Genomic DNA, 25,694 nt, shown 5'->3' on the forward strand with positions numbered 1-25,694 from the left:
TTTAAGTATTATGAGAATATCTTTAGGCTCAATTGTGTGTTTCCGGGTACATTTATTTACTTCAATAATGCATGTTTATGCTCATAATTAATCTATTTGTTACCGATTTTTTGTTTGTGTTACTGAATCTATTAGTTTTAGATTCGTTTTTTTTTATCAGTGTTATTTATTGAAGCTGAAAAAATTAGGAAAATGCGGAAAGATTTTTTTTAATACACCCAATTCTTAATCGGTAGATTTATTATTATTTTCTAGGAACTAGCTCATGCTTCACGTGTTAGATTTTAGCTACAACAAAATTTTTCTCCGATGCTTGACTGAATTCTTTACGGCAATTGGCTACAGAAATGTTCACAATTCAAGTGCACATTTTAAGACAATACATTTAAAATGGTGCAATCCTGTGCTTATTTGAAGGTATTCACTTTACTCCCATGTTGAGACTTGACTGTTGGCTTGTGAGTATAAAGGCTACTAAGCGAATATAATTCAAAAAGCTGAGATATTGAATCGGTGCAGAATGGAGGTAATAAATCTCGAGGAATAATTTGAGATAAGAAGGTAATGATGCAGTTCCATGAATCATTCTAAAAGCAATTCATAATTGCGCGCTACTTTTCATGTTCGAATTAGCATAAATGGTTAGAAATGCTGAATGAAACTAGCTGAGTATAACTACTCTGTTGCAGCATGCAGTTATCCGTAGCATATGGCGCGGAAATGTTATCATGTAAAAAATATAATAATTATGCATATGTTTGGAAATTTCTAATTACGAGTATGCTTCTTTGTGTGCTTTGAAATTTCTGAAAGCGAACATAGGATGAAATGAATCAACATTGCTAACTGAGGATAGATTGTAAACCAAATTCTTGTCTTGATGAAGCATTAATTGAGAATGCTTCATCTAATGAACGATTGCGCATTGATCGACCTCAAAAAAAATTTTTTTGCCTGAAATTGTAGCACTTTTTCATTAAACTTAATTGTGTAATAAACTATTCATAACACTGTAGATGAAAATTAAGCACTTTATTTAGGAATAAACCTTACGTCAGAAAAATCACGAATGAGGAAGCTTTTCCTTGTATTGTTGAACGAGTTTTACGGACAAGTTGATTTGCCAAAATGATCTAGCATATTACTGAGAGCCATTATAGAAGATCTATATCGCATACGTTAGAACTTCATTAATTTTAAATGACTGCGATATGATTGCACACGAACTTTTCATCCAATGAAGACCAAACAAAGAAAGACTAAAACTTTTCTGATTTCGTTATAAAAGGCCGTTATAAAAAATTACGTTTTCAATAAATTCGAACGCGGAATGATGCTAAAATTTATTTAAATTATTTAGGCACAACATGAAGAAGAATACTGCAGTGTAAGAAGTAGCGCAAGTGGATATGTGTAGAAGAACGTGACATATTAAGCGTCTGCTGGCCGGTGATCGATGAGGCGTCTGATGATCTACGGCCGCTGGACCTGCCGGCAGTAAAGTTAACTTGTCAGACTAATCGTCTCTAGCTGCAAACTTCTGTAATCAGGGAGAATTACTAATTTTACTTATATTGTATAAAGTAATTTAATTTACTTTATTATGTTGCTGGTTTGTTGTATTTATGTTCTTCGATACTTTTCAAAAGTTTTCAGAAACACTGTTGATTAGGAAGATTGCTGATTTTGAAGCAAAATAATTATCAAGCAGATGCAGCAAACGTTATCACTATCGACTAGCCATCATATACCATTCTCATTCCGAGCACGATCTCCACACTCACGTACTTCATCACCGCATAGCATTGTGATCCTTCCCAGTCATCACTCTTACTCACTGCGAACACCTCACGAACACTCCCATCACAACACGAGCACATCATTGTCATCACACTCACTCACAGCATTACCACCACTTATGCTCACCTATTGGTGGTAATGCAAGAATTGATAAGGCAATTCCCGCCAACAGCATTACTGATTATTACCAATAGGCTTCGCGCCTATTTCAAATCACAGGCATGTTATTTGTCCTATTTTTTCTGTCCGCAAACTACGTGTATTTGTCAAAATTTTGTCCATCAAATAACAGTGTTCAATTTAGAAAAAAATATATTCGACTATATATCTAGATTCAACTCAAAGTTGTAGAAGCTTATGTTTGAAAATTCAAGCTACAATATTTCAACCAGTCCAAAGAACTAGAATAGATTTATTAACTTCAGTGGTAACTGACCCGCGATCACAATATCTTGCAGCTCTTGTTCTCCTTGTAGGGATTCTCGGACTGGGACAACCCGTTCAGCAACGCATCATCGCACTCGTGCTTCTGGCAATGTGCGATCAGCCTGCAGAAAAGTTGAAGCAGATGTATAATGACAAAGGAGATGGATAGATATACCCATACCTCCATGCATTATCCACTATGAGACAGCTAACCAGAGGCTTTGAAATGCTGCTTCCAGATTGCTTACCAATAACCTGTGTAGCACTTCAGTCAGGCAGTTATTCAAAGCAATGAATTGGATTTCCATAATTTTTTATACAAGTATTTACAGTTTGGACATTATACGCGCTCATTGAGTTCAACAGAAATTTAAATATATCACTGAGTCATAAGTAAAGTAGATTTTTGCTTCAGTAAAGGGATAATTTTCGTGATCATGGCGCATTTTCACATTTACATTCTCTTACGTGATATACTTTCGAGTCATAGTTTTAGAAAATAATTTTTCCTTTCTCTACTAATTCGATATGTGACCTCTTGAAGCAAAAATTCTTGGTTGTTGTTAATTAATTGACGGTTCATTGATATTTGCGCAAGCTGCCGATGCTTTTGAAATCTAGCCGAGCAAGGCTGTATGGAGGCTCGTGACTCAAGCGACTTCAAACAAACCAAGGGAGGTAAACAGAGTATCCACACCTCTGACTCTTGGCATACACATTGCCAAGCTCTCGAAACTTCATCGTGTATACATACACCTGCCAAAAAGTGCACGCTGAATTAGATCATGAACTGAGGAACGTCAGCCGCAGTGTTAAACTTACCAAGCCAGGAATTTTATTAATAAGCCCATGTAAAGTGTTTTTGACTTAATACGTTTTAATTAATTTTTCGTAATATAGCTATATTAGTCTAAATTCATGAATGAAGTACGAACTGACTAATTGGCCATTTTGTAGCTCGAAGTTCATACTTATACGGTTTCCGTGTGAAATGATTGCTTCCATTTTTCTCGACTTTAGGAACATCGAAAATATAAATATCTTGAGAAACAATAAACATTGGTAAGCATAAATGTAACTATAAAAACACTTGTTATATAAATATGTTTAAGAAAGAAATGTCTCGGATACCAATAGCATCTACGTATATTCTTCTGGTATTATATGCTGAGTACGTTAACATGCGTTTTTATTACGGTAAGATATTATTTTTAGCAATTATTGTCTTTGTTTTTGAACTTCTGTAATCCTCTGAAGAAATCCCGAAAGTGTGAAAATTTCATCTTTGAGGGCGTTGAAACTCACTCGCTGCAGGCGTCCGAAGCGAGCACCCTGTTGATCTTGACCTCCTGCTGAAGCTGTGCGAGCTGTGCCCTCATCAGCAAGATCTGACCCATGATACGTTCGCCTGGCGTCGTCACGACCGTATACGGGATGATGTCGTCGTCAAATTGTCGTTCTTCGTCCATGTTTACGGGTGAAAAATTTACTTCACTTCTGAGATAAAGAAGATGTGAACCAAATCTGTTGATTCTTTTACTCAATCAGAGGTTTGTTCCAGTTTTATACAAGTTAACGTGAACACTTTAGGTCAATATAACGTTCTAGGGAAAATATTTGTTATGACAGTCCAGGAAACTTTTGATGAGATTACGCTAACATTTTTTGTCCATAAAATTATGTTTCAGTGAGTATTATTATGAGCTCGCCACAAGACTCTTTTATAGCTTCGCACTCGATGCATTAGAGACATATAGGTCAATTAAACGTCACAAAAGCTCTCAAAAAGCTCAAGGGATATTCTTACTGCTCGGCTCAAAGTTTTTGATAATTAAAGTAATTCTAGCATGCGATCAAATGTGTGTCATCAATCACCACCTTTTAAGAAAGCACACGATGTTTGTAGCCACTGTTGCACTTAACCTGGAAAGTCTAGGCGTCAGTTGTTCGTGCGAGGCGAGTGCTGGCAACGCGCGAATGGCATTTCAACGAAGATGATTTATGTTATCGATCATTCCAGGCGTTGAAAAGACTAATCAATGAAAGAGCTCATAGAAAAAAATGCCTGGAATTTTTTCCGGGAATTCACCACAAAAGAAAATAAATGGTGGCTCTTATGGAAATTTATTTTGTAGTGCTGATCTTTTTTTTCGAGCTTCAATGCTTATCAAGAATCCTGTTAGTGAACTTTTGCAATCGAAGCTTCCTGCAATAACTGGAAAGAGAATTGTATCATTTAAATATAAGAGTTTTTGAGTGGGCTTTATGAAATGAATCCAAGCATTGTCTAAGAATATTCATAGTTATCTACAAAAATTCAAAGGAATATATCTCTCCTAAAAAGTAGGATGGACTAACACAGAGAAAATTAAATTCATTATGAAAATCAGCTAAATTATGGTATTATTTTCAGTAAAATCCTGCAACAGTAACTTGAAATTTTTTACATCAATCTTATTTATAGTATGAAATAAAAATGACGATTAATGTTTTAACCAGCACACATAGAACGACCTTGAAATTTAGCACAAAAACGAGACAAATTAGAATTAAATAATTAATTAGAAATAATTTAATTATTTACAATTAACAGCTAACAGTTCTCTAATCCCTAAACAATTTTCCCAGAACTACGCTACCTAAATCAACATAAGAGATATTTACATGCATGGAATTCAATAAGGATCGAAAAGGACAAAAAACTCAGTGTTAAAAGTGGAATGCGGCGGGGCGCTGTCGCATGCAGACCTCGATCGAGGAAGCATTCAGCCAAGAGCCCAGTAGCACGCGAGCGTCACACAAGAAGTGCGCTGCAACTTCATGATAAAGGCCAGGTATCATACTATCAACATTATTGAAACTCCGTCGCTCATCATCCTTACAGGTTATACCGCTTGAATCATCCTTACAGGTTATACCCCCCAACTAGGTGCTCAGTCACACCAGCTGCATACTTTTTTGCAACTAAACGTTGCAAAAGAGTAACAAGTGCACACCTCTTTCACTATTAAACGTATCAAAAGAAGTGTGTAGCCACTTACTCTCACAACATGCACGCCATTTGGTTCAGAGACTTACTTGCTCTACACCTTTGCTTGCTGCTCACCCTTGCGTGCTGCGCACATTTACTCACTGTTCGCCCTTTTAGTGCTACGCGCTGCCCATTCCCACACTTCCTCGTTCTTGCACAACCACATTTAGTGCTTACCCCTCACTTGCAACACACTCTTACTTCTCTGCACCTTCACAAGGAGCCCACTTAGGAGTTTTTCAAAAATTAGTTTTTCAATGAGTTTTCAGTAACAACAAACATCTTTTAATCAACCTGTCTTAGATAATAAATTACATTCAGCTTCAAATTGTTGAGAAATGCTGTCATCTCAAGTGCACAATTAATTTTAGGGAAACTTCAGAATAAAATAAAAGTTTTAATGATTAAAAATATTCCATTTTACTTTATTAACCAACGTTCAGGTCAGACTATAGTCTTCGCCACATCAAATAGCAAAAGTAATTCGAACTAGTAATCAAAAAAATATATCAGAACTTAAATTAAAAATTAACTAGATTTTGTTGTTAACTGCCATGAAATATGAATTCGATAATTTGATTGTCATGCATAATACTGCAAAGCTTAAAAGTCTACGGATTCTTCTAAAGAGATTTAAGTAACCGTTGATTACTGAATAGATAAATTGCCTATAGGTGAGCTCAGCATTAATATAATACAATTTTTGCCAGTATTACTATCAGCTCCCAAGTCAGGGTTCTTAACATTTCTATAATTCCAAAATGAAAGTTTCAACTTTATATCTGTTAGAAAATTTATCTATTCATTAGTGGCTGAACTGTTTTTACAGGAGAATAAATGTTGTTCTAGAACATTTGGTTATATTTTAACATCGTTTTTTGCTGTCAACTGAGCATAATCAAATCAACTGAGCATAATCAATCAAATCAACTGAGTTGCGTGCAGTCACACCTGCTGATTGCAAGCTTACCTAATCCTAATTCCGTGACGCGCATGATCTCCAACAGCTAAAGCGCACGGTCTACCCGCGACGGTTAAGCGCACAACAGCTAAAGCGCACGGTCTACCCGCGACGGTTAAGCGCACAACAGCTAAAGCGCAAGGTCTACCCGCGACGTCTAAAGCGCAGAACAGCTAAAGCGCACGGTCTACCCGCGAAGTCTAAAGCGCACAACAGCTATAGCGCACGGTCTACCCGTGACGTCTAAAGCGCACAACAGCTATAGCGCACTTGGTATAAATTTTCCTCAAACATGCGAAGCTATCAAGTTCACAATAAAAAATTACGTTTGCAAAAAAGTAATAAGGCAAACAGAGCCACCCCATTCTTATGCTGTTGAATATGGAATTGTAAGTGCGAGGGCTAAGACTTTAGCGGTCTAAATTTCGTCTTGCCCGTTTTACTTTATTTTTAACAGTAAATTGTCGTTAATGAAAATCTATGAAATCGACTGCTACTTGAAAAGAAAGATCATTTATTGACCGAGTTTTTTCACGCATGTCATTAGATTTCATGATGGAATAGAACGTCAGGAGGGGGATATGCAAGGCGCATGCGTGATCTTTATGCATCTTTTGTGCGAGCCAAGTAAATGTGCGTGAAGCAATTTTCTCTGTGCGTGAAGCAAAAACATTTTAAGATTAGGTCATGCAGTCACGTTAAGTGAACTGGTGTGCTGGAAGGGAGGATCCGATAAGTTAAAGTTTGTTCATGTCAAGTAAAATTCTTATCCAGTACAGCACAAAGAAAACTATGAAAGTATTTCCATAAAGAAAACTGAAGTGTTTTTCAAACTTAATATCAGTAATTTACTAAGTAAAGGACTATTCAAACAATATAACGGAGTTTAATAAGGAAATTTAATAAGTTCAGATGGTAACTAATTGATTTGAGACAAGATTTACAAAATCGTCTCATTATAATTCTATTGCAGTAAGTTAACAATGAATTCCGTAATATCTGAGCTAAAAATTTTTGAGACTCGAAGCTTCTAAAAATTTTTTTGATAGCTGATTAATGCTCATTGCTCAACCATCATCTAACTCAGTCCCAGGAAGGTATCGCTCCGCTCACGGTTATCTATTGCGATGGATGTAATGCCGTGTTTACACAGCTTACACGCTGCAGTCATATACTAGTGTACAGCACCTACACGCTGCAGTCATATACTAGTGTACAGCATCTACACGCTGCAGTCATATACTAGTGTTCAGCACCTACAAGCTGCAGTCATATACTAGTGTACAGCACCTACACGCTGCAGTCATGCACTAGTGTACAGCATCTACACGCTGCAGTCATAAACGCTGCAGTCATATACTAGTGTACAGCACCTATACGCTGCAGTCATGCACTAGTGTACAGCGCCTACACGCTGCAGTCATATACTAGTGCACAGCACCTAAACGCTGCAGTCGTATACTAGTGTACAGCACCTATGCGCTGCAGTCATATACTAGTGTACATCACCGTACCTACACGCTGCATTGAGGTATCTTCAGCCCTAAGCTAACACCCCACATGCTCGCTTTAACCACCCTTGTTTTATTGACGAAAGCTCATGCGTGCGGCAGGGACGTACGTGCGGTCGATGGCGCTGCCAAGCTCAACCTGAATTACTGCAAGCTGCTCCAGTCCTTTTTTCCTTTGTATAGTTCCTTCTCTTTTGTGCATTCTGAATGTACAGACTATTTTTGACCTTACATATATTGTTTTATTCCCACTATGAAAGCTTAAATTGAGAAGAGACGAATTAGTTAGGATGGAGTATCTTAATAGCGGTTATAATTACGTATTTTTGTATTATTTATCTAAAAAAATAGTTTATTCCTCACATTCCGTGAAACTAATTAATTGAGAGAGAAAAACCCGCGGTACTGCGATCTTCGCCAAAATGCCTGTAAAATTTTGCCCTTACAGTACGAATGTGATAAATGATAAGCGAACTGCTATGTTAGCAGTTCGAGACTGCCGGTCGGATGAGGGGAGTCTAAGAGCACTCGGTCCGGGTGGCATTTGTGGCCCACATCGAAATGTTGTGTGGGGCGATGACCCTCACACTTGTCCCATTAAGAGGTTCTGGAGGGCAATGACCCTCACACTTGTACCATCGAAAGGTTCTGGAGGGAAATGACCCTCACACTTGTACAACCAGAGGATCTGTAGGGCGATGACCCTCATACTTGTACAATCAAGAGGTTCTGGAGGATAATGACCCTCACACTTGTACCATCGAAAGGTTCTGGAGGGCAATGACCCTCACACTTGTACCATCGAAAGGTTCTGGAGGGCAATGACCCTCACACTTGTACCATCGAAAGGTTCTGGAGGATAATGACCCTCACACTTGTGCGCAATAGTGTAATGAACTGTACAAGTGTCTAGTCTAAAGGTCACGTGAACATTTGCCAAAAAAAAAATTCAGCTGAAACAGGCACCGAGGTCATCCGAAAATAAAGCTCAGTAAAATAATTCAGTGATTCCACCAACTTTTTCAAACCACCAAGCTGGAGGTATGTGACTTAGTTTCTGTAATAAATGTTAATAACTACAATAAATGTTTATAATATAATAACTAAAAGCGGAGAGTTTTTATTTTGTATTTATTCATATGATGCGAGAAAATTTTAAAATAAAATGTTCGCACGATAATTAAAGTGCTTATGTGCTATGAAATGAACGGATTTTCGTACATCATTATTATTTCAAATATTTTTCATTATAGGTGAATTATATTAGGTCATTGACTGCCCTTTTTATCCAAAAAAAGTTAAAGCTCGATGAATTTGCCCCGAATTTCTGCAACGGTATTACGGTACGGTATTAGTTTCCGCAACGGTATTAGTTCATTAACAAAAGACTTAATTAATTAATCGCACTGATTAATTAAATGATTCGAATTCATTACCGTGCCGCCTCTCTATGCTTCCTTGTTTTCAGCAATCTTTGATAAACTCCATTGAGTACTCATTCATAACTAGCGATTCAAGTTTTATATTTTACTGCAGGTCACACACACAAAACTTCAACCTCTCCTTGCCTGGAATCTCCACAGACTCGATCTCCACCTTGTGCAACCTCATGATCTTTCATTTATACCACAATCACTTTATCAATCAATGTAACGCATTCAGAATTCTCGAGCTTACCTTGAAATAATTCACTTACAACTCCAATCTTAAAGATATATTTCTCATTTCAAGTTTTTCCATCCACTTTCTTATTAATATTTCTCTACAATAATTTTACTTTTTTAAGTAAATCTAAATCTATCTAAAAATCTCTGTACCATATCACGTCATAACAAAGCGACTGTCTCTGTCACAGCACTACTCCACTCCCCTGGCCGTGCGTGACTGAGGCCCGACGTTCGTCTGACCCTCACTATAATAATTGTGATGGACGTCGTGACCAGCTGAGCCCCTGAGCAATGTTTCTGCACTGCGGAAGTAACAAAAGCCTTGTTTACTCTGTCTCGAAATTGATGCGATGAGTTGGAATTATTGTCACTAGATTATTGAATAATATGAAATTTCCTGAGATATTTGATTTTTTAATGAATAGTTAAAAATATTTAGTTAATGGATTTTTTGCAAAGCCCCTGGAACTATGGTAGGGATATAAGTTTACATATATTTTTTATAAAAACTAAAAATTTCATACATTGTTGACTTGTTATCACTTCGGAAGGCATTGGAGCCACCATATCGAGTGAAGGTTCACCTGAACGACGATAAAAAGCAGCTCACAAGCGCACACTACTCGCCTACTTTTTATTATAATTAGCAATTTTAATAGTTTTGGACATCCTCACTGTCTTCATTAGCCTCTGGGCAATGTCGATTGGCATAAGATTCGTTGTTCGCACCGACAATATAATCGGATTTGATGGGTTGAGAACACTTAGTTAGAACATTCATTCCAGTTATTTTAAAAATTCAAAACTTTATCTAGAGATTTCATTTAAATTTAGTTACATCATTGTTCAAAAAAATTCACGGATCACATTTGTTTGCGTAAATATTGGATGAGTTCTGATAACTTGCGATTGGGACTATCAGTTTATGTGGACGATGTTGAGATTAGATCTTCCGTTCTCCTTCACCAGCCGCGCTTGTATATATCAACCTCTTGATCGATATTGAATGATAAGCCTATCGCCTCAGATCTCTGTGTAACACTGCGACGATCACGACTCGCATTGTGAAGTTAGTAACAGGAGATCACCGAACTCTGGTGTCTGCGTTTCAAATGTACTCGTACTAATGGCAGCTCGGTGTGTTCGCATAAGCTCATTTTTTCTCGTTGAGTCATTCTCAATTTTCATTTGGAATTTTCTTGAATATTAAACACTGTATTTTATTTCTTATCTCTTTTATCCCTTTGGAAATATGGCTCTACTGTGAGCGCTTGATTTCTACTCTACTTTCATTAACATTAATTAACATTAAATCCAGTGCTCCACATTAATTAACAGTGAAACAAGTATCAGTTGAAAAAACAATAACAAGAGATTTAATTTCTATGCGCGGTTGCGTCGATGCAATAATCATGTTCCGACTCCTGCTTCTGCTTATGATCGTCGCCTCGGCCCAGAGCGAGCATGTGACGAGTCTTAACTGCCTCGATTGGACGCTTACGAGCTCAGGTAGCGTGAACGTGTTCAGAAATCAATTTAATTTTTTACTTCTTCATTCTGTTATCTATGCTGGTTCCTATTGTCGTGCATATATTGTGGCAGGTTCAGTGTTCACTAATCCAAGGTTACATTAAAATACTTTAAATGCTTTATGGCACGAAATATCACATTACATCAAGAGTTTTCTTCAAACATGAGAACTGTAGCACTTGTTCACGTTCATGGCTTGACAAATGGGCATCGATTAGCTTACATGCAGTCTAAGGGGCAAGCTTTACGAACCACAATTTGCTGCTTTTAAGACCACGTTCCCATTGCATTTTCCGATCCGTAATCCCTGACCACAGTGTCAATAGCCTACTCTCTAAAACATTCTTCCAGTTCCAACAAATTGTGGAAATTCCAATTCCATTCTTCCAATTCTGATAAATTCTAGAATGATAACATCTTCGTTTAATAAAAACCTAATACCTTACAATAAAATATCGTTTAATCCATGACCTCTACACTATTACGAATGCTGCCTAAGTCTGGTACTAATGCTTATTGCCTGCGTCTTTTGTCTGCGTCTGTTGCCTCCGTCTGTTGCCTACATTTGTTGCCTACTTCTATTGCCTACTTCTGTTGCCACCGTCTTTACCTACATTTGTTCCCTCCGTCTTGTGCCTCCGTCTTTTACCTACATTTATTACCTACTACTGTTGCCTCCATCTTTCGCATACATTTGTTTCCTACTTCTGTTGCCTCCGACTTGTGCCTCCTTCTTTTACCTACATTTGTTGCCTACTTCTGACGCTTCCGTCTTTTCCCCACATTTGTTGCCTACTTCTGTTGCCTCCGTCTTTTGCCTACATTTATTGCCTACTACTGTTGCCTCCATCATTCGCATACATTTGTTGCCTACTTCTGTCGCCAACGTCTGTTACCTATATTTTTTCCTACATCGGTTGCTTATTTCTACAACACTTCTCTTTAACTTTACTTCTTCTTTGTTTGTACGTTTGTTTGTCAGCTACAAATCTTATAATCGATATTTAACGTACTTCTAGCTGTCCAATAGATCTGAAATTTTGAACACTTGCGTAAAGTTAGAGACAATGCCTGAATCAATTGACAGAATTAATAATTTAAAATGTTTTATTTTTTTATATTAAAAAATTTTAAAAATTATCTTATACAAAATATTTAAAAATAAAATAAGAAATTCATTTTGCATGTGTAACATTGGAAACATTGACCCCTCTAGAAGTGTTGTGTTTAAAAAGTAACTTTCAAACGCATATTATTATTGTCCACAACTGTTACGTCTCCCATATATCTATCAGTTTTTATAAATATGGTGCGCCTAATAATAAATATAATAATAATAATAATAATAATAATAATAATAATAATAATAATAATAATAATAACAATAATAATAATAATGACAATAATAATTATAATAATACTAATAATTTATTTGGTATTTTGATTGAATGACTGAATTTCACTAAATGTTACCCTTGCCTTTGCTTCTGCTGACTACACCACAGCGCTGCCCAACATCAGCGTGAAGGGGTCAGTGCCCGGTGGAGTGTACAGTGACCTCAAGAAGGCAGGAGTGCTGACTGCTGGAGACCTCATCTACCGAGACAACGATCTCACGTACCGCTGGGTGGCCAAAACTAACTGGACCTACAGCGCTCTGCTGAAGTGTGAGTGACGAAACAGTGTCTACATAAAAAATCGGGATATATGATTTTAGGATTTAAAATCCTATATTCTAAATCATTTGTTTCAGGCCGTCCAAAAATTATTTTTGCAAATGTTAAAAAGGGTCTAGAGACGATTGGAAGTCCAACGAAATAGCGTAAACGCTTCATCTTTGTAAGACTCTCATCAGCATTAGCAACGTAGAGTAACCGATTCGCAAATGTGGATCAGAATTTAAAAAGGAGAAATCAATGATGACAGCAAATAACTCTTGCAGTGAATGACGGGAGTGAAGACACTTCCAACGCTCGCGTGGGTCTGGAATTTGATGGCATCGACACAGTGTCTGCAGTTGCTCTGAACGGCGTCGTCATTGGAACCACAGACAATATGTTTACGAAATATTACTTTGATATTCCTGAAGCTGACAAGGTGATAGTTTGATAGTTCGTGTTGATCGGTGGCATGAGAAACAAGGAGATAGGAATATATCCAATATTCTGGCTCCCTTGCCGAGAAAAATAGTTTACGGCAAATATGAATATATCTTTGCTTCTTCGAGGAATTTATGATGTTCTGGTTCAATGATTCTTTCTAATGGGATGTATTCATAGAACATTATTTTACTCATAAATGTCATTTTTGCATGGGAATTCTTTTTTCTATTTATCCAATTCTCTTATTTATGCTGTTCAAATTATTTCATAATAATTACGGGTGGCAATCCTTCGATCAAATGAAAATTTTAGATCTCGTGTTCTAAAATAATTACATATACATTAACGACTTACTCTTCCCTGATAAAAATTAATATTATTTCTCCGCTGATTCTGAGAAATTGACCGAAATTAATGTAAATTTTGCCGGAGCATTCGCTATTTTTCATAGCAATAATTCTGATGAAATTCAACGAAATTGTTTTAAAGTTTGCGATACCATTTCAAGCCATAGTTACTTGACAGATTTATATCCGATACAATATTTCATCTTTTCAATTGAATGATGAAATAAATTTAAAAAATCTATTTAACTCAGCCATAATTATCCACGCGTTCCACTCCGAATACGATACATTTTTCCGCAAAAAGTATATAACAGGTTAAATTCGTATTGCTTTCAAGTACGCGGTGCATGATAACGTTTTAAATTCAACGTTCTAACCTTATCCCATCGTTCCACTCATAATACGATGCATTTTTCCACAAAAAGTATATAACAGGTTGAATTCGTATTACTTTCAAGTACGCGGTGCATGATAACGTTTTAAATTCCATGTTCTAACCCCAGAGCGGTGATCCGCCGTTGCTGAGCGTCCACCTCGTGTCACCGGTGGTGTGGGCGGCAGCGCAGAGTGCGCGTCAGGCCCAACACTACCCTGTGCCCCCGAGCTGCGTGCCCCCCGAGTATCATGGGGAGTGTCATGCCAACCACATACGCAAAATGCAGGCGTCTTTCGGCTGGGACTGGGGACCTGCCTTCCCATCGATGGGAATTTGGTAATCATTGTTCTCAAAACATATCCGTTTAAACATGCTCCTAAATATATAGTTAATGGAATTTTTGCAAAGCCCCTGGAACTATGGTAGAGATGTATGTTTAGGTATATTTTAGATAAAAATAAAAGATTTCATACATTGTTGACTAATGACATACATTAATATGGCCCGTCTTGGCTCAGTTTCTATTTGCATTAACTCTGGACATCATGATGCCTGAGAAGAGTGTCTTTTAATCAGACGTAATTTCGTTCTTACCAAGAAATTCGCATTTTCTTGGTAAGAGCTGAAAAAACGCGCAAAAATAAAGTTATTGTTTATATCACGACTCTCATGCCTTACATCCGTCATGTAGGGTTTTGCATACAAACAAACGACAAGTATTTATCTATTTAAACCAGCAGCAATATCAACAATTTATCTCTTCCGTGTAGGCGGTCAGCCCGTCTGGTGCAATGGAGTACAGCCTACATCACCGACCTGCTACCGTCCTTATCCAGTGACGCACCCTTCCCTTCTGTTCCAGACGGAGCGTTCAAACCTGCCTGGAATGCCTCCATCAAGGTTACCTACCGCTCCTTCGGAATTATTTATTAATACATAACTGTTGCAACAGTTCATAACCTCATTAAACTTGTTACCTGCGGAATTTTGATTATTCGTTCGATTTTTTTAATTTTACCTGGCTGTTGAGAACTATTGGCTAAGATTTCTTGAATATTGAAAAAGGAATTTAAGAACTTACTCATTCGCCTAAATCATGGATATTGCGTCTTCAAGGAATACGTGTGCGGTGAACTAAGGCTTTAATTAACGTGTCCATGTAGCATTAATAACATTTTCGAAAACAAAAACTTTTGGAAGCAGAAATGAAATTAAAAGCACATTTTCAACTTACATTTAAACTACACAAAACCTACTTCTTTATTTATAAAAAATGACAAATATAAAAATAAAATACAAAATAAACATTGATCAACCTTAAAAATGAACTCCATATTTTTTTGATAAATTATGTGAGGCTACGAAACAAGAACAGGTAAATTCAGTTCAATTTTTTCCTCATTTAAGGTTTTCCTGAGACTGGCTTACTTGGACGCGCCGTTGACAGGCGAGTTCTTAGTTCGCCTGGACGACATCGTGAACGCGACCTTCAGTGCTCAGCTGACGCCGTCAGAACTAGAGCTCTCCGTCGTGACCCTGAACTTCACTATTGATGAGGTTGGTCGTGAGTTAATCAAGTTGGGGCGTTTGAATTTTTCAAAATTTTCCAATTTATGAATTTTTTTATAGATTATTGAAATGTTTCTATCATTTGTAATTATGTTGTAGGATTTAGGAGGAAGGAAGCGATAATTTATTTTTGCAGAAAAACAGTGAAATTGTTACAGTTATAAAAATTCTTCAATTTAACAATTATTCAAATACATATTACAAATTAAAATTCCGTCTTCAATGTATTTTTGCTGAGTCCCGTACAAGAAGCTCTTACTTATGCAACTTTTTGTCTACTAAATGTAGTTCTAAATACTTAATTATAAGATACAAATCTCATTGACGACAAATAATGTATATGTACACAAAAGTTCAACGACACAGTTGAAACCTCTTTCCAATTTACAGGGGTTGGTGGAGTTGTGGTGGCCGGCAGGGTTAGGGCAACAGCGTTTATATGATCTTAACGTGACGTGGATCTCTCAGAGCCCGTCGCTCTCCAGGGAAACTTCAACCAAGTCTGTCACTGTTGGCTTCCGTACGGTTCAACTCGACCAAAGTTTCGTAGATCCAGTCAACGAAACGTTGGGTCAGTAGCGGCTGTAAACATTTCTATAAAATATTAGATATGCAAGGCACTGTAATCGACATTTGTTCAAAATGAGATCTACTGTAATTTTTCACTTGAGTTTTAATTATTTCTTGTTTACGGAAGCATTGCGGGTATGGATCCCATGCATATTCCGGACAATATGAAGGATTAATTATGTGTAAAACTGCTTTTATTGAATGTTATTTATCTCTTTTGTCCCACTTTTTAGTGAATTGCTAGTGCTATAGATAATAGTGTGAATTACAAGTGTTATTATCTATAGCTTTTTAGTGAATTGCAACAGCTATAGATAAGAACATAATTCAACTCGGTGTAGGTGCCACTCTTAACTATGTATTATTTTAATGCCATCAAATTTCATGCACAAACGTTACGCTGTTCAGGACGCCACTATCGCGTGTTGGTGAACAACGTGATGGTGTTCCTCCGTGGCAGCAATTGGGTGCCGGCTGAAGTTACACCAGAGCGCATCACCAGCACATATATCAATCGTTTGTTGAAGGATGCGGTTGCCGCTAATCAGAACATCATCAGAGTGTGGGGTGGAGGAGTCTATGAAGCGAACGCTTTCTACGAGGTAACGTCAACTATTGACGGCAGAAGGACCTCTTGAGATCCTTGTTGCAACATATTACAGCTGCTACTCAGGCATATTGCTGAGTAAACGTTGCGGCAACTGCGTCGGGAGTGCATGATTTAATTTTTTATTCTCTCATCTTTTTTGTATCTGTATAGGAAAAAAGGAGCACCCAAGAACAATAGGGAAAGCTTGTATTATCACGTCATATGTCAGTTCAAGCGCCCAGAATGTTTCAAAAGTGAGTTACACCTACAGAGCCCATCTAAGTAATATCTATTCATGCCTCTTTATGATTTGTGGTTTATTAAAATAGGAAGTCAATAACTTTCACTCCATTATGTTGATATTTGCAGCATTCACTATTCGATAGAACTTACACTTGAGGTCATGATATTTGCCTACTAACGAATTAAACTCATCGGCTACTTTTTTGAACAAAAGAATCTTCAATGCTCATCCCCCAAAATTCATCATAAGCTATCACAATAAATTTACTCTAAATTAAAATAACATAACTTCAACTAATAACTTGAACCTGCTGCCCTAGACAGCTGACAAGCTTGGGCTCCTAGTGTGGCAGGACCTGATGTTTGCCTGCAGCATGTACCCCGTCAGTAGCGACTTCCTGTCCAGCGTCCGGCAGGAGGTGCGGACGCAGGTTCTACGTCTGGCGCATCACGCCTCACTTGCCCTCTGGGCCTCCAACAACGAAAACGAGGCTGCACTGCGAGGCGACTGGTCAGCAAACATTATTCTTCCGATTGTTCGCGAATATTTTTTTCATTTTCGTTTCGCTCGCAAGTAATTTTGTTCGTTATTTCATTTACTTCAGACACTGTCTCGTTAAAAATTTTGCATTTGAATGTTATTCTGGTCAATAGTTTTTAATGCTGAATTTTCATTTTCGTTTCGCTCGCAAGTAATTTTGTTCGTTATTTCATTTACTTCAGACACTGTCTCGTTAAAAATTTTGCATTTGAATGTTATTCTGGTCAATAGTTTTTAATGCTGAATTTTTAACAGATCCCTTTTTTGCCATTAATTCCATAGCTGTTATATATCTCATCTTATCGCAAAGGTTTTCCTTTTCACAGTTCAAATTCATTTTCATGTACATTTGGACCTGCCTTGCATTGCGAACACCTCGTGAAATTTCGGCTAGCACCCGATTATTTAAGGTCATTGCATGCTTCACTGAATTAAACTTCCCAGCATCCGCTGAGACTAGGTTTCAAATATTCTCTGAAGGTATGGCACGGCCGCGAATTTCGGCCTGTACCAGAAGGACTACGTAACACTGTATGTAGACACGGCACGCACCGTGACTCAAGAGCTCGACCCCTCGCGAGTCTTCGTCGTATCTTCGCCCAGTAACGGCCTGCGCTCCGAACAAGAGGGCTACGTTGCACAGAATCCCTACAGCAACAATTTTGGGGACGGTCAGTCACTCTAAACCTTACGTGATTGTTGGCATTTTGGATACATTTTTTAAATGATCTACATTATTGATATTATTTTAAGATTTGTACCTCATTTAAGATACCAAAGCATAAAAAATCACGGAACTATACATGCTATTTAATTGCCATTAAAAACAAGATTTTCCTTAATAATCATTTCTTTTAATCAGCGTATTATGTACAAGCATAGCACATTTTTACGTAAATTTGACTGCACCAGCAATATGAAATGGTCAAGCGTAATTGAATCTCCTATTATTTATGCGATCAGTTCATTTTTACAACTACCTCAAGAATGGCTGGGACTGGAGGATATATCCAGCATCGAGGATGGTCTCCGAGTACGGCTACCAGTCCTGGCCAAGCTTTAGGTAAGCAGGCAGCTAAATTACCTTTTCTTTAGTTAGGTAATAAAATATCAGCGGCAAAACGTGTCGTTTGTAGACTGCATTGGAAGCAAACGAAAGTTCAAATAGCTCGAAATATTTGCAGATTTAGATTTATTTGCTACCCATAACTGAATATTTTATTCAGTTATCGAGAAAATACTTCTAATTTTATATTCACGCTGACATTTTAAAGAACAAACCTTTAGCCTTGGGATTTATAATTTTGTTCGAATTTTCGTGAAATTAGAACAATGGCGACCGTGACGAATGCAAGTGACTGGACGATATCATCGGACCAAATGAGCTACAGACAACATCATCCATTCGGCAACACGGAACTCAACATGCAGATCAGGACGCACTTGGAGTTCCCGGACTCCGGCAACCCTCTCGTGGACTACAAACATTATCTCTACCTTACTCAGGTTATGATTATCTCAACCTTTGCTTAGGTTAAGATTATCTCAACATTTGCCCAGGTTATAATAATCTCTAGAATCTAATTATTTGCTCACCATCGCTCCCACAAACCATGCAGCACTTAGCAAAAATGAGAGTTTTCATTGTGCGACTAGCCATTTTTTGTTATCTCTCTTATGTTGTTGTTTTAAAATTGTCAAAAAAATGTTTTTTTTCTACTCCAATTATTATCCACAGTTTTACTCCTTTACTGAACAACGAAATATAATAAACGTTTATGGTTTTTATTTTCGAAACTATTTGTAATACGTTATTCAAATAACCTCTGTAATAACGTACCGAATCCCCGAAACGGGCAAATAAGAGAATTTATTACAAATTTTCTCTAAAATTATTATCAGGTGCACCAGGCCATGGCCATGAGGGTGCAGACAGAGACTTACAGAAGACGGAGGTCCACGCTGCTGGAGGGAGGCGAAGGTCTCACTAGTGGAGCGTTGTACTGGCAACTCAACGACATCTGGCCTGGAGCTTCCTGGAGCTCAATAGGTGTGCAGAACATACAGGGTGATTCACGAAAGTTTCCTGTTTTGTATTTCACGCCCAACACCCAGATCTTACAGGAAAAGGGTTGCAAGTATTTCATATGAAAGGCAAAGTCATGAAGTTTTGTGTCTCATTCAATTAATTGCCACTATGTGTTGGACAAGTTAGCAGCATACGTTTGCTTTCGAGGCTTTTACTTTTCTAATGGCCGTTCCGTCCGTAATCTCCATTTAACGAGTATTCCGAACTCGGTTCCGTATTCGTCCTTCAGGTCGTTTTCCGATCGAATCGGGTTCCGATTTGGCTCCGTGCGATTTTTTAATGGAATTATTTTAAATCAGTTGTTTACAATGACTGTCCAAGGACCCTACCTCATTTGAAGAACAAGATGGGCCGAGCCATTGCCAACATACCTGTTAATATGCTTCAGCGAGTTGAACGCAACTTCAAAAATCGTCAACTTCGTTGCCAACTTAATGCATTGGCAATGGCAATCGTCATTCGTCCGATGTTATCTTAAAAAACGAAATATACAAAAATTCAGGTTATATATATTTTTCAATTGCATGTGTGTTGTAATGATAATTATACTAGTTTCCTTTTTATTGAGCTTTCAAATCAGGAAGTTTTCGTGAATGACCATGTACAAGCACCTTCGTTAGATTAGCATATTGATATTGGCATCCAGTGTTTTGGGTTGGCATTGAGGAAGATTAATAATCGAATTGTAAAATTACTGCATTTAATTTCTGAACAAACTGGTAAGGGTTAAGCGTAAATAATAAATTGTAAGGTTAGTACAAATTAATGAATGAAAAATCAGTACATATAAGTTTAGAATATAATTTGATAATCATTTCTTGAATGATTGCAGATAACTTTTTAAAAGTTATCAAATAATTAAATGCTTAATTTAAATTCTAACTAATACAAGAGAAATAATTAAGGCCATTATTTTGGATACCACGGCACCAACAGCAATTTGTTTTCGTTTGTCGCTTCATGATTGATTTCTTGTCGAACAGCAGCGACAGAAGTTTTGTCATCGTGAATAAGTAAACAATTTGAGGTTTATTACTGTGCGTTTTTGACAAAAAATGCAAATATTTCAGAACAGTAAGACTCACCACCCGCTCATAGAACATCGGTTTAGTACTAATGCCAATAAGCAAGTTTTTCGTTCTCTTCGCGTGACAATAAAAATAGGGCGTCGAGCAGTCTGTAGGGAATGCGTCTTCTGTTCCACTTAAGGGGAGCGTCTACTCTAAAATTAAAAATTTCCACTTTTTCGGTTTTTATACTCATTTTAAAGCTGACATTCTGCCCTATCCAACGGTACCACTGCCATCTCTCTACGTTGATTTATGATTTCACGGCATTTCATGAAAGGGGGGCGGGTGGGGGAGTTCATTAAGTAATTAGATAGGAACTAATTAGCTGCTGAGCTCTTTATATATAGTGTCTACTTGAGTTGTGCTGCAGTTACATGTTTAGTCTCATCTTAAAGCTGACATTCTGGCCTATCCAACGGTACCACTACCATCTCTGTACGTTGATTTTTACGTACACGACACTTCATGAAAGGGGGGCGGGTGGGGGAGTTCTTTCAGTAATAGATATTTTTGGCCGTTTTCTAAGAATTTCACGTTTTCTTTCATTTTTTTCGAAAAATTCACACGAACAAAAATGTCTTAGAATTCTGTTTTACATATGTGTACCAAGTTTCAGAGTGATCCGTTCGTAAATAGCCGAGATAAATTTTAGGGTAGACGCTCCCCTTAACAGAGTTTGGAATTCGGTTAAAGAAGCTGCAATAGCACACTAAATGCTCCTTCTGTAACAATTAACAAAGAATGGGGATCGGTTTACGTAGCTGCACTACTGCTCTAAGAACTTATTCTGTACCACTTTACAGAGTACAGAGGTCGGTGTACGAAGCTGCACTATTACTCTAAGAACTTATTCCGTACCACTTTACAGAGTACGGAGGTCGGTGGAAGATGCTGCATTACTACTCTAAGAACTTTTTCAGCCCGATTCTAGTGTCGCCGTACATTGATGGAACTCAGGTGAGATTTTATTTTTAGCAAATATTAACAGGGATAAGACTCCTATGATTTCACGCGTAATTTTTTTCACAACGAATTTCCATTACTCAGTCAATTTTTATAACTTCCTCGTATTCCTTTCATTCGGGAAACTATCCGATTCGTCAATGATCTTCTCCAAGTTTCAGATTGTTTGTCTCATCTTCTGTCAACAAGATTAGCTAGCTTTGCGAAAATTTTTCTCCTTAGATAATATCATGCGTCTCAGTAAATCTGTCAGCTCGCAATATTCTTAGTCAACAAATGTATCACCTGAATGATTGGCAACTGAAATTTTAGCATATAAATTCGATTCTTAAATTGAATGTACCCAAATGAGTCAATGTAACTAACTGAATTGAATGTGCCCAAAATGTGTGAATTTTTAATACATTCATTCAAGTTTAAAATTGTTTGGGTTTTAACAATGAATTAGCGACTTTAATAATAGAAAAATAACAATGATTAGTTGAAGAAAAGACATGAATTCATATCAGCAGAGTTATCAACTATGAACAATAATCATTGAACAACATTTCCTAATTTAAGGAAGGTAATTAACACACGAACATTTATTTGTATTCAAACGTTTCTTGTTCTCAGATTCACGTGTGGGTAATTAACGACACTCCAGAGCCCTCTGCGGAAGTGACCCTCGCCCTCGAGCTCAGGAGCTACTCCAGCTTCCAGTCCCTCTCGAGGACATCCCTCCAGCTCGACTCTATTGTGCTTAATCTCTTAGAACGTTCTAAGGATTTTGTTTCATTTTGTTCTGTTTCTCTATTTTTTTTCATAACTATATGTATTTAGGCTTATTTGTATTATTGTGATATGAGTTTTCGTAATCATAACCAATGATTTTAAAAATTTAATCTGTGTTGTTAAGATGCGAATTTTAGATAATGTCCTACATCTTTAAGAGACCAATTTTCGGTTTATTTTTAAGATACGCATCAACATAGCATGATTTATTTTTTTCTCATTGTGCGATATAGATCATGAAGCATTTTGATAACGCCGGGAATTACAATGCAAATTTCATGAAAAACGACTCGGAATCATTTGAATTTTTTCATTCATACAATTTAGCTAAACTTGCAGCTAAAATCGATTCTTTAATGCAGAGCTAACACTACCAAGCAGTACAAGTATTCGATGATTGTTATAACACGAGTATAAATATCCAATATAAATCCCATCTAATTCCATCCCATAATATCCCATCTATGAACGAGGAATGAGCGAAGTAGAAATTGAACATACTTCCTGCACGTATATTCAATTTATCATGTCCCAGGCGGCGCAGAACGCCTCAGAAGTGTGGGTGTTGGACGTGTACCGCGACTTGAAAGTTGAGCAGCTGTGTCACGACTGGCTGTACGCGTCACTCGACACCTGCTTCATCACATTCACTGCTCAAGACGCTCAAGGACAGCCTGTAGCGCCTAGTACCTTCCTATTGTTAGGGGAACCCAACAACGCCCAGCTTAAATATGCCAGTGTCCAAGTGAGTGTTCTCTACTCAGAGCGATTCGCGTTGGAATCTTTTAGTTATCTTTTCATTGATCATTTGTTGCTGTGATGGTGTTGGATGTTGGATACTAGTTTATATTAGATTATAGTTTCTTAAAATATTTTCCTCTTTGAATTATAAATCTTAAGATTTGAATCTCTTTGTATTACTTCTCAGACGATTACTGCGGAAAAATTCTAAATTCAAATACCAAATTAAGATTCTCTCGCTGCCACAGGTAACGGGAGTGCACGCGGTCTCTTCTGAAAACCAAACTTACTTAGTTTCCCTCACCACCGACGAAGTGGCCCTCTTTGTCTTCCTCGAGACGGACGTGGCCGGAGTGTTCTCAGAGAACGGCTTCGTCATGTTCGAGAGCGCAATGACGGTGACATTCGAGGCTCGTCGGCCTACGAGTTCCGACGAGCTGGTCGGCAGCATCGAGATCACCACGCTAACTCACACAGCGGATACGAGCACAGCTTGGAGGCGGTATTGGCGGCGCTGGCTTACCAGAAACGCCACATAGGTTTGAGTCGTGATGAAAGTGAACCTCTTAGGTTAAAGGTTAAATAAGATTACTTGGATTAAGTGAACCAGATCGTACTGTGTTACATTTTATACATCTAACCCTAAGACGAGGCTGGTACAAAAGCACACTGACAGCTATTAGTGCAAATAATGGAGTTACATAACTATTCCTTTTACTTTATACGTTGTTCATTCCTTAGCCGTTAAATTCTATGTAAAAAACTCAATGAAATGATCATGGCACACGCATGAACTATAATTGCTATAGATTTATTTACGACTTTAAAGGTCTATTGAAGATTCAAAATAGGCTAAGGATTGAATGATTAAAAGTTTACTGAAGTTTAGTTTACGGTAAATATTTACTAACATATATTTTCATTAGAACATTTATTCTTACAAGGCATGGAGCTATGATTCAAGCTATGATTCATTTTCACATCGATTAAGAAACACATATTTTTTCTTCACGAATAAACAGTTTAACTTTCTTAACTTCAGTTTTAGATCAAAGAATATTCCAAGTTCGTGTTGCCCTTATAATCTCTCAAGTGATGTCTCCCCGAATAGTCTTAAATGACATAATTTACCATTCAACAATTACATTCATATCGTCATCATTTAACAGGTGACGAGTGGAGTTGGCACTACGCAGGCTCTTAACGTCCATATTATTATGATGATGATTACATCACACCAGGGGCAAGCCTATTCGCCTCTGTAATGAAACCTTTCGACATTCAAATTAAATAGTTTAAATATTCCCTCCAAAAACTGAGGTGTTGCTAGGGATTAAACACTGATATTAAAAAGGTATCAGGAATTAACAATGATATCAGACAAAAAGAGTATTAATTCATGCTGGAATTTGTATACACGAGATGTTATTTAACCATGCGCTACCTTTTTGCAAAGGTTATGCCAAAAACGTTTCTGAAAAAGTTACCGATGAAGTCTCCTATGAAAGGATAAATAGCTGTAGTTGTGTCGGTCGCCACGCTCGTTGCAAACTGATTAGCGACAATACTGAAGACAAGCTGGATGGCAGAGAATAGGATGAGGAAAGTGAGTTCTTGGCCGCACAAAATGTTCCCGCACCGTAAAAAGTTCTTGACAAACACCAGGGCCCTGGAGGAGGCTTCCAACTCCATTGCAGTTGTCTTCTGCAACAGAACAAAACACATATTAAACCCTGAGGTTTCGAGTTACTTCGTAAAATCCAGCGACTATTTTAACACATTTTCAATTGATTTTTATGTACGTATATTTTTTAGATGACTAATCTAATGTATTCGAACATAAACGAAAACATTAAAAATGCCTAGCACCTTACGGACCAGGTAATAAGTTCAGCAGCTATCTCAATCAATCGTCAGTTATGGAAAGATCGGGTTCAGAAGGCCGGATCCCTTGTGAATCAAATCACGAAAAGTACAAGAATCGGCAACAAGCCATGGGCCTATTTCTTCAATGCCGACACTTCTATTCTATACTATTAGTTATATATATATATTTCTATTAGTTGCCGTCAAGTTGACGATAATAAGTCAAAATTCGTCACTCATTTTATTTTATATATTACTTATTGCAAACGTGCTTGAAATTTGGCTTAGATATTTCACACAATGAGAAAATCTGTCAAATATGTTTAACGTCATTCATATATTATTATACTTATCAATTGAATGCGTTTAACAAACTGTAGGTGGAATGTGCGGAATAAGCGAAACAGGCCACCACCGAAAATGAAGCAAAATTCATTGATTCAAATTTTGTTCTTTCTATGGAAGCATTCCTCGTCACGCACAGCAACATTGAGGTCAAACGTTTCTTCTCATGTATTCTTGCGACTGGAAGCTGCACGAGTCCTACATGCAGATTTTTGTCTAAATGCTCATAGCTTTGTTCATGCTGACGAGTAATTGAACGACCCAAACCCAAAATCCGATTTAATTTGATATATAAATCACTAAGATCAACCAATAAACGTTGAAAAATTCTAATTATAAACGGATTATTTTGGTTTTCCTGACTTAATTTGAATGAAAAAGACAGAATTCATTCATAATGTTCGACCGATCAAATCCAAAAGCCTTAAACCCGTTTTTCATAAACATGTTAAACAGGTATTTTCAAACTAAAAATATTAATTTAAGGAAGACCAGCTTGGCATAAAACTTCCATTCAGCTCTCGCTTGCTATTCAAAATTTTATGATTCTTGATATATTCTTAACGACATGAAAATCAAATTT

The 25,694-nt window shown here is 37.3% G+C and overlaps 1 protein-coding gene and 1 long non-coding RNA gene across 3 annotated transcripts; one reads left to right on the plus strand and one right to left on the minus strand.

Annotated features, from left to right (window-relative positions):
- Nucleotides 1-1,017: 1,017 nt before the first annotated feature.
- On the minus strand, nucleotides 1,018-4,442 carry LOC125177714. The gene is made up of 3 exons (XR_007156629.1): nucleotides 3,532-4,442; nucleotides 2,237-2,348; nucleotides 1,018-1,488 (listed from the first exon to the last, which is right to left on the minus strand). It is a non-coding gene; the product is annotated as an uncharacterized LOC125177714 (long non-coding RNA).
- A 6,038-nt stretch (nucleotides 4,443-10,480) lies between these two features.
- LOC108673065 (beta-mannosidase) lies at nucleotides 10,481-24,186 on the plus strand. Of its 2 annotated transcripts, none has more exons than XM_018160842.2 (18): nucleotides 10,481-10,905; nucleotides 12,432-12,593; nucleotides 12,869-13,023; nucleotides 13,879-14,087; nucleotides 14,522-14,651; nucleotides 15,159-15,308; nucleotides 15,711-15,891; nucleotides 16,299-16,492; nucleotides 17,043-17,233; nucleotides 17,744-17,934; nucleotides 18,227-18,326; nucleotides 18,592-18,769; nucleotides 19,166-19,313; nucleotides 21,291-21,379; nucleotides 22,001-22,123; nucleotides 22,695-22,904; nucleotides 23,149-23,439; nucleotides 24,070-24,186. In XM_018160842.2, the coding sequence occupies exons 1-17, from the start codon at nucleotides 10,782-10,784 to the stop codon at nucleotides 23,437-23,439; spliced, it is 2,826 nt and encodes a 941-aa protein (XP_018016331.1). In that variant the 5' UTR covers nucleotides 10,481-10,781; the 3' UTR covers nucleotides 24,070-24,186. The 2 variants fall into 2 exon arrangements, with proteins under 2 accessions (XP_018016331.1, XP_047735949.1); XM_047879993.1 differs by having other exon boundaries at nucleotides 23,149-23,435.
- Nucleotides 24,187-25,694: the final 1,508 nt, after the last annotated feature.

This window comes from Hyalella azteca, unplaced genomic scaffold, assembly GCF_000764305.2.
Source record: "Hyalella azteca isolate HAZT.00-mixed unplaced genomic scaffold, Hazt_2.0.2 contig4363, whole genome shotgun sequence".
Classification (NCBI taxonomy): domain Eukaryota; kingdom Metazoa; phylum Arthropoda; class Malacostraca; order Amphipoda; family Hyalellidae; genus Hyalella; species Hyalella azteca.

What these genes read in the sequence shown, in the direction of transcription:
- LOC108673065 (XM_018160842.2), top strand. Translation starts at nt 10,782, where the DNA reads ATGCGCGGTTGCGTCGATGCAATAATCATGTTCCGACTCCTGCTTCTG. An exon ending in TTGGACGCTTACGAGCTCAG is followed by an intron (nt 10,906 to 12,431) that starts GTAGCGTGAACG and finishes ACTACACCACAG; the next exon opens with CGCTGCCCAACATCAGCGTG. An exon ending in TCCAGTCAACGAAACGTTGG is followed by an intron (nt 15,892 to 16,298) that starts GTCAGTAGCGGC and finishes TACGCTGTTCAG; the next exon opens with GACGCCACTATCGCGTGTTG.